The following is a 10053-nucleotide window of genomic DNA, read 5'->3' as shown; positions in this document are numbered from 1 at the left end:
CGTACGTTGTTCATACGTCATTTAAAACAGATATAATGGATCTCCCTTTATAAGTTATTATGAATAGGCTTATAAATTAAAACTGAAAACATTTTAATTTCTGAGTTTATGGACAATTAAAACGAAAGATGTTTTAATGAAAATTTTCCTCAGTTGGTAGTGTGCTCGCTAAGCGTGCGAGAGGTAGCAGGATCGACGCGCAAAATTGGGTACAGAGCCGTCTGCGTACTTCTGGGGCTTTAATCACTGGCGGTTCTAGATTGAATGGCGCCCAGCGCGAGCCCCCACATTTGGAACGATACAGATAATTAATGAAATGTAAAACTATGTCAATATAAAAATATACACAGAACAAGAATAATAAATATCAAAAAGAAGTAAGAAAGACAGATAGAAAACAAATTGTAATATGTACATTTATTTAAAAATAAGAGAATATAACTATTACACTGTCACCCTATTGGCTAACAAACATGCCTAGTGTTACACTGGCCTATTTCATTACATGCATAACATTATACTCATAAAGAGATTAAATAGTTGTATACATTTATATTTTGCATGTTTCTCCTCTTCTTTCCTCTTTTTTAATGAACTGGGCACCTGATGGGTAAAACCTTTTCTTATCCATTTGTGTTAATCTGGCACTTGAGCATCAATTTCCCAACACTGTCAACCAAGAGTCAAGACTACACCATTTCAGCTTGGTGGTACGCAGAATGGCTTTATTATTCTTAACGATTTCACACAAACCAGAAAAATAAATGTTATAATCACAGTATTATGAATAAGTAGTGGTTTATTTGGTAGCATTTTGTAGTGTGACTGATGTTACTAATTGCATTAGTACTGTACAAAGTTAGGAGTGTACTATTTGATAGATTCCCCTACTCCCCCTACCTTGTGCTCCTGCAGTCAGTCCAAATTCCCTATTTGGTAGAGTGATGCTGCTGCTGGACCCTTCAGCAAGACACTTGGTGTAGACTTCAGGGGTGTAGTAATGGGGAGGGGTCATGTATCCCTCAACATTTAATTTGCCTTCAGTTGCCCCCCCCCTCAAATAAAAAGACCTTTGCATTTTATTTATGGAGTGTTGTCTCCCCCAATATCAAACTCTCTCCAATGCCCTTGTTCCAGTCAAACCTGGGACGCTGGAAGACAGATCTAAATACCAATCAACTGACTTGGGCCTCAGGAACTGGTACAAGAACTAAACTTCTGTGAAAGACAAGGCTCCAGCAGCTGCTAAATTCAAATATTCATATTTTTGATTTTCAAATATTTCTTAATAAACTTCATTATTATTTATGGGCAGACTACATGTTAGTAAAAAAAAAATCAGAAATACAGATTTTTCTGAAGTAATCAGAGATTTTCTTTGACCACCATAAATGACAGTGATCCACAAACCAATGTCCAGCATACCATGGACATGACTATTGTTTCAAATTATGACACATCTAACAATAAAACATTCAATAATAGATCAATAGTTCATATATTTAAAAAAGAAAACACTTACTGAACCATTACATGAGGTAAACCTAATGGTCTGTTAGAAGAATAAAATGTGGCATTAATTGTTGTGTCTTGAAGAGTATCTCCATGAGATGTTCCTCTCATTTCATTCCAAATGAGTCTCTGCTCGTTGGATTCCAGGCCTCACCGTTTCTTTCCTCTGCTAGCGCTATTGAGTTCCTTTATCCTCTTGACCAAGAACTGCTTATCACGTCCCTCCTGCAGTCAAAATAAATCACCAACCACACATATGTGTGTTTTTAGATTTATATGCTGGTTAAAATACAGTATTAGCTTTTTGTATGCCTTTGGTATATTACATTCCCATTTTTAACATTATTCCATGTCTGTAAGGCAATATGGAAAAGTTGGAGAATAAAAGAATGTTTGTCCATCCATCCATTTTCCAACTGCTTTTTCTGGTAAGTGGTCAGTGGTTTTACTCAACCAGTTTACGTTAATACATGTAAGGAACTCTTTCAAAAATACATGGATTATAATATCTCAAATTTTTTTGCAAAGTTAAAAATAGCAAAAGTAGAAAACTATATATATTGCATTTGGTAGTTGTCAGTATTAACAGTTAATTTCTTAATCGACTTCTCCAAATGACCGTTTAATGGCAAAAGTGCAGTCAGAAATGTTTTTGGATTTGTATGTTTTTGTACTAATGTTATGTTATTTGTACTGTTATGACGAAGTCTTGAAGGACAGAAAACTTACCATTTTAAGCTGTGATTGAAGCAGGGACACAGTCTTTCCATAAATTGAAGCCAGGGCAGCTATGTAGCACAAGACTACACTATTAAGAGTAGAAGAACAATTATTAGGAAATCTAATCCTTCTCAATAAGTATTTTTGGTTAACAAAGATATTCATGAGTTCCATGTGTCAATAATAGATGCAATCTGACAGACGTAACCACGGGTCCAAACGGAGAATTTAGTAGATAGATCTGTAAAGATGACTGACCAGGTAAAGAGACAAGGGGAAGCAGGAGACCACTAGTCTACAAAGAGCAAGTTGAGGGAGGTGTAAAAAGAATTTCCCCATGGGGACAATAAAGGATCGATTATTATTATTATTATTATTACTACTCACCATAGCAAAACAAAGAGGGGGATGCAGAATGCCTGTGAGCCCATGAAGTACAAAAAATCTCTGCTGGAGTTTGAGAGTAACTGCAAAGAATCAGGCACAACACTCCACATCATGGAGAGAAAGCGGAACGGACCACAGCCCATGGAAGGATGAATCCTGAAGAGAAACACAATGATCGGGCTTCAGTCTCCCATCTGATGCTGTTCATTTTTGTTAATCCATCCATCTATCCATCCATCCATCCATCCATCTATCCATCCACTGCAGGGGCATTTTTCATTTTCCAATAAATGGTAAAGAATTCCAATGCAAGTTTCCCCCCCTGTTATTTTTAAATGAGGTGACAGTATTTCCTTTATTATATTGCCGAAAGCGTAGAAAACCACACCCTACACAAAAGGCTTGTTTAATAATGAAATTCCCTCTGTTAAGGTCCCAGATACTCAAAGTCTAAAGTGAATGAGGGGTCAGGGTCAGTCTTCGGCTGGTACCCACATCACCGCAGCATAGATCAGTGCCACCGTGGCGAGACTCCAGCCCAGAAGGAGCACCAGGAGAAAGAAGAAGTTGGAGCTGTTGGAACGGAAGGTCCGATCTGCCGGGCGGCAATTTTGGAAAAGTGTAATCTATAAAAAAAAAAAAGCTGTCATCTATCCATCCATCCTCCAACCACTTACGCTGGTCAAGGTCATGGGGGTTCTGGAGTCGGTCCTAGGTGGCACAGGGCGGGGGCACATTACACCTCATTGGATTCACAGTTAAATTGAATACAGTGCATGTTACGGTTCTGCTGTGGAGGAAGTTTGTAAAGGCCTAGAAATGAACACAGACTGCATGCAGCACTCTTGTGGACCTACAGGCCTTGGGTGCAGGGCTGTAAATGACCTTTCCCAGTAGTGTCGTCTTCTGCTGTCTTGTAGCCGCGGCCCTGAGAAGTAGATCCGAGGGCACGTTGGGCCACTTTCCTTCCCTGTTTTGGCTATCCTTCCTCCCTGTCCCGTGGGTCTGGAGGATCGGCTTGTTATCAGGCCAGGTGCTATGCTAGGCCTGAGTCCATGGGAATGTTCTGTCTGTGAAACAGTTCTTTCTGTTGCATCTTCGGGATGATGTAATCTACTTTGCTTGGGCCCTATGTCTGCCCTGAGAAATTGTTTAACTTTGCTCACTGCCTTGACCCTGGTCGATGTGCATGTGTGCGCTGTTCAAACAGTTTGGGGAACTTATGCTTATACTTTAGTTTGATTGTTAGACCAATTATGCAATAAAAAATTCAATAACATTTTACTTAAAGCATTCATGTATAATGCATTATAAATACCTTCATAATGCATTACAATGCATTCATATGGTATTATAAACAGCTATAACTATTTAGAAAAAAACCATAAACTATTACAGCCATGTTTATTAGGCATTATGAATGTTCTATGAAGCTTTCATGCATTATAATGGTCAGTATAAGAATTAAGAATGCTTTGTACTGCATTATGAAGATATTTACAGTGCATTATAGATGAGAGCTGCATAGAGCATTCATAATGCATAATAAACTTGGCTATAATGTGTTATTCCTTTTTATAAATATTTATAACCATGTTAATAATACTTTCAAATGCATTATAATGCATTATGAAGGTATCTGTAGTGCATCATGGTTTTTGGTAAAGTGTTACCAAAAATTCTCTTTATAAATGAATCAGGTCTCTCGTTGAAAATTTCTGCAACACTGCATTCATGGTAGAAAACTGGGTGAAAAAAAGCACTTTTACAAAATGAATACTCGGGGGGAAAAAAAACGATGGGAAAAAACAGGGAAAACTAAAAAGAGACAAGAAACTGGGTCTTGCTCTGAGGTGAGTATTTTGATGTCCCTCTATTGTGTTAATAAGCCTCTGAACTTGTGTAAAAATACTCCCTAAATTTCAGCTGACAGCCGCAAATCTATTCTTAGTTTTTTATTCCCTCACAGAATAGACCTGTGGTGACCTCCTACAACAGAAACTTTAGTGACTGAGCTTCAGCCATTCAGGGACACAAGGGCTTTTCAAAACACCTCCTCAGAAGCAGATAGGCCTTTGGAGTGTGGAAATCAAAGCAAAGGAATGTAGACTGACTTGCAAATTTATATGCAAACATATCCTGTGGAGTTCAGCACACCAAGTAGTACCTTTCTGCAGTAAAAGATGATTATGAACTTTATGGTGTTGATGGCTGGCAGGAGTGGACAGAAGAGGGCACCGGTCCACACCACTGTCTGGCCGTAGACCAGACCGAGAACATTTTGGGGAACGACAAACTCCTGTCGCCCCACAAACTGAGCCAGCTTGCAGGGGCAGTGATCCACCAGCATCCTATATAAATGGGCAAAGAGAGAACCAGAAAGGAGCCACAGGAATGTGAAGAGCAGAGTCTCTCTGACTTCTTTTCTTCAAAACAGTATAAGTACAGGAAGCATGAGTCAGCATAGGTCTCACTCATAAAGGAAAGGTGAGGCTGAGCCGCCCCGAACGCCAAACACTAACCTGCGCGGAAACTCCACCAAAATCATCACAGCGATGACGGTGATAAAGTCAAAGACGGTCAGTTTGTACATCTCCTGTCCCACTCGAGTCTCCCAGCACTGTGTAAGACAGGCAGAACACCGTGATCCTCATGTTCTTCCTCCGAGACCGCAGCAGAGCATCGCACCTCACCACGGGGACAGCATGTACCGGATATTGCTTGTGGTTATACTGGCAAACCGAGCAGGCCGCGCTTTCAGTGACTCCGTTACAGGTGATCCCGTTCCACAGAGTAAAGAGCAGCACGCCTAGGCTGACCAGCCGCAGAAACACTGCCCTGCAGGAGAGAGATTTCAGGTCACCTGGGGCCTCATGCAGTTACCCTGCAGGTTAAATAGTCAAAAGCTCCTGTTATACTTTCACATTCACTTTGAAGGGCCCTTCCATCCTTTGGTCATTGTTCACACATTTACATTTATTTATTCAAAGTCAGTCCCTGGGGCAAATGCAGTTAGGGGACTTGCTCAAGGGCCCAACAGTGACATCACCCGTATCATCCCGTTGATCAGGGCACAGCGTCCTAACCTGCAGAGCCACACATCGCTCCATCTTCACACCCTTATCCTGTGTCTTTATCTGCCTTTTCAAACAGTGCTAGCTCCTTTATACTGCATGTAATAAACAAGAGTAACTTTGCATTGCCCCCAATCACCAGTTCCATCTCTGGTATGCAAAAGTAGATTCTGCAGTCTAGTCTGGCAAGGAACTGAAATGGTTTGTTTGGCTCTGGCTCCCGATGTGAGAATCCTCAAGCTCCACGCCTCAGTATTCTTAAATATGTCTTCGACATATTTGCCAAACCCCCCTCTCTCTGAAGCCCCCTCCCACATAGTGTCTCAGTTCTCTGCTCACCGTAAGAGTGCCAGGATGACTGTGGTGCTGGGAGAGTGTCTCTCCAGTAGAGCTATCTTGTCACACAGGAATGGCACCAGGAAGTTTGCTGCTGTTATGACAATTGAGGGCAGGTACTGCACAATTAGGTCCAGAAAGTCTCCCCCTGTCTGGCTCTAAAGGCAACATATGTTATGGGTTAGAGAAGCAGGCGTGAGTAAGGGATAAAAGTGTGGATTGCTATTTGTTACTTGCCAAAGAAAAGCAAGGACTGCCAAAAAGCTTAACCTGGCTGAACTGTGTAGCCTTGAATATGGCGTAGAACGCTGCACCGATCAGCCCGAAGACCACGAGGTTGAGGAAGGCACGCAGCGAGTACAGGCGCACAGTTTGTGCCATTGTCAGGGATGCAGCCACCTTCCTGATGCGCTCCTCCTCTAGGTCCATCTAAGGAGGCAATGTTGAGGGAGCGAATGACAGACAGGAGCACGCAACACACAGTGTGTAGATCTCATGCAGCATATGCATGTCTCATCACACACAGTGTGCAGATGTCATATAGCACACGCATGTATCATCACACACAGCATGCAGATCTCATGCAACACATGCATGAATCATCATATACATTGTGCAGATCTCACGCAGCACACGCATGTATCATCACACACAGTGTGCAGATCTCACGCAGCACACGCATGGATCATCACACACAGTGTGCAGATCTCACGCAGCACACGCATGGATCATCACACATGTAGGAACACGTACCTGTAACTGGTAACGGATGTTGTTCTGTTTCAGGTTGGTGGCTCGGTTACCTTGGAGACCGTAATCCCAGGCTGTGAAGACCAGTGTACTGTATCCCCCCACTGCCCTTCCGCCCGTTTTCACAACATCACGGATTACGGCCCCCATCCTGCAATCACAGAACCACAGGGCTGATCAGACACTGGGTGTACAGTATAAAAACATGGAAACACCAGATCATGTCCCCATGAACTTCAGAAAGATAAAACTAAGACTTTTAAGGACAAAATGTGTGAACTCTCAACAAAACTGCCTTTTATCAAGAATTTTGTTGTGTTCATCCCGATTGCAGAGATTGCAGGGATTATAAGTGAGAGAGCCGTCACTGTGCATGCCCAAGAGGGCTAGATGGCAAATATTTCGTGGAACATGGCCTAGGTCTGTTCACTCACCGGAGGACTATGCAGATCAAGCAGAAGATGAAGTAGAAAGCTGTTGTTAGCAGGTACGCCATGGGAATGTTGTAGGAGAGCTGCAAGTTCATCATCTCCGTATTGTTATAGAAACCGTAAAAAAGGTATGAGTACTCCATAAACCCCTGGGGAAGAGGAGAAGTCTTGTGAGGCAGAAGCAGCTCTTTGTTCATTTGATGGATGCTCATGAATGCGAATGTATCAAGGACAATATGTATGAGGCAAAATAACAGCTAATCTGGTTGACTGGTTTCCTCACCATTCCAGTGAGCAGGTCAAGAAAATATTGGTAAAAGACTGAGAGGCTCTGAGGCTCGGGACTGTAGATCATGCATTCTATTTGATCTAAATAAACAGTACGAAAGAAAGAAAACACAGCTGGTGTACATAATTCAACACGATTCCCACTGACCATGAATCATCAGTGAAGTTAAACTCAAAAGCTGATTATCTTTGCCAGATCTTTATTTTGAAAATAGTTTTTTTCTTTCACTTCATCTCATTGTTATTTGAGACTTGAAAAACTAATTATGTGAAGCAAGGAGGTTGCTAGAATACAGTTTCAGGGGGTAACGCAGACACATTAGTGAGCCAAACACACAGTGAAATTATAAAGTACATTTACTGTCAGTTTAGATTGTGATGTGTAATTAAGTCCGTAACCACAGAGATGTCCTGGGTGGCTCTGAGTTCGTTGCAATAATAGATAGCGCTGTACTGTAAGCAACAACTTCAATGATTAACAAATAATTAAATAGAGCCCGACATTGCAACACATTGGTGCTGAAATGTCAAGCATCCTCTTCACGGATGTGGTTATGGACCCACCAGAGATACAGGGGACTGTGACTGTTATATCTGATATGTGAATTTTTCCAAACCAGCAAAACAAATATCACACGCTGGTAAGTATTCTCCCTTAAAGAAAACATGCACCCGATATTATTACTGTCCAGGTAATCAAAGCTGTTGCTAGTTGTCAGACTGGTCTTACCGATGCTGTTTTGAGTTTCTGAGTTGCCAGGACTGGACTGAAAGACAATGCTAGGGGCCAGGACAAACCCCGCAATCAGCAAGAATGACAGGAAGTTGAGCACGACAAGAAAGCGCAGAAACAGGAAGTAGGACTGGACACCACCGCCGAAGTGCCCTGGTGGGAAGGCGAAACAGGCATTCAGGAATGAATCAGTGTGATCACAAACCTAAATGAGACCATTTCACTACAAAATATGGCCAAGAACCGGAATGTTAGGAGGTGTTTGTCTCACCCCCAATTTTGTGTAGAGTTCTCCGCCATGGCGCGACATAAGCTAGAACTTCCCTTGATTCTTCTAGAAACCTCTTCATGGTCTTGGACTTGCTGATCTTCCATGACTGCCAGTTAGACATTACTGGCACTTTCATCTGCTGTACTTGTCTGCATTCACAAAATACTAAGGTAAGTGACACAGGTAAAGACATCCATCCATCCATCCATCCATCCATCCATCCATCTTCTAACCATGTGTCCCGGTCAGGGTCACATGAGTAGATGTATGTGCATTACTATAATTGTTAAACTGTTAGTAAATAACAAGCACTTATAGGTACATTGTTAATTTAATGCACATTTAATCTAATTGAAGGAGATCCTATTTGTTCTGACATGAAAAATGAGAAAATGTTACTTTCAATTAAATGAGCATCGTTAAATTAATTCTATGGCCTATGTCATATTTAAATTCTGATAATAAAAATATACACGTAGAATAACATCATACACTTCATTCCGCCCTTCTTGGTTTTTGCATATTACCAGACATATAACCACTCTGATCACGCCGCACACAAATAACTGCCTCTGACATTGCCTCAGGCTTTCACTGGCTCTGATACCTTATGGCCTTTTTGAGCTCCATGGGTAGAGGGAGCTCTTTGAGGTTCCGGGGCCTGCCTTTGGCCCCCTCTTCTGGCTGGTCGGCATTCCAGTTGAACTGAGGAGGACGCTGGACAGCTGAATTAGAGGGCCTCTCCCTCAGTCTCAATGACTGATGGGGGCCATAGTGAATCTGACCTATGGATCAAAATCAGAGAGACCGGGGAAAGGCATCAGACACAACGGTTAAAAAGACAAATTTCATTAAGGAAGTGACGTTCAATCAGATGTACCCCGTTCATATGCAGAGAACAGATATTTTTGTTACAATTGTATTTTTCTTTACTGACAAGACAGAAAACACAATGCAGATTGTGAATCCTGAAAAAGAAATGGAAAATGAATCACACACACGGCCCGGACATTTAAAAGCTGAAGCATTTTACCACCTGCATCTAAGGTCTGCCTCTCTCTCGCCCAGGACATGCTGGTTCACCACCTCTGCTTCTCACGGACACTTTTCAGCGAAGGGTTTACTCACTGCAGAAATACATTTGGACTTCAAAGAACCATTCACAAAATTCAAAACAGCTCCCTCTATCTCATTTCCCCACTGGTTTACCTTCCAGGAAGATGTCACCTGGACTTTGTTCCCTATGCAAATGTTCACCAACTTCCTTGTATATCTTAACCCCTTCAAAACCTCCACTGTAAACATTATACTGCCCAACCCAATACTCAGATACTACATTTTATCTGAAATATCCAGCATGTATGTCAAACTGCAGAGTTTTCAAACAACAACAAAAAACACAAACGCCTTAGTAGGTGGTCCTTTATTTATAAACAAGAATTAAACAGGTTGGTGTAGTCGATAGTTGTGTGTTGGATGTGCCTTGCATAATAACTCTATGAATGGATGAAATATCTGGGTATCAGAGTTGGATTGAATTACAGGAAATTA

The 10053-nt window shown here is 41.6% G+C and overlaps 1 protein-coding gene across 1 annotated transcript; it reads right to left on the bottom strand.

Annotated features, from left to right (window-relative positions):
- Nucleotides 1-468: 468 nt before the first annotated feature.
- tmc4 (transmembrane channel-like 4) lies at nt 469-9748 on the bottom strand. Its single transcript, XM_023830116.2, has 16 exons — nt 9539-9748; nt 9110-9287; nt 8503-8651; nt 8229-8384; nt 7494-7579; nt 7214-7359; nt 6783-6930; nt 6300-6458; nt 6033-6187; nt 5331-5457; nt 5142-5239; nt 4787-4970; nt 3115-3245; nt 2620-2775; nt 2242-2320; nt 469-1737 (listed from the first exon to the last, which is right to left on the bottom strand). The coding sequence occupies exons 1-16, from the start codon at nt 9573-9575 to the stop codon at nt 1663-1665; spliced, it is 2064 nt and encodes a 687-aa protein (XP_023685884.1). The 5' UTR covers nt 9576-9748; the 3' UTR covers nt 469-1662.
- Between the last annotated feature and the right edge of the window lie 305 nt (nt 9749-10053).

This window comes from Paramormyrops kingsleyae, chromosome 9, assembly GCF_048594095.1.
Source record: "Paramormyrops kingsleyae isolate MSU_618 chromosome 9, PKINGS_0.4, whole genome shotgun sequence".
NCBI classification, from domain to species: Eukaryota; Metazoa; Chordata; class Actinopteri; order Osteoglossiformes; family Mormyridae; genus Paramormyrops; species Paramormyrops kingsleyae.
This window is presented reverse-complemented; position numbering and strand designations above follow the sequence as displayed.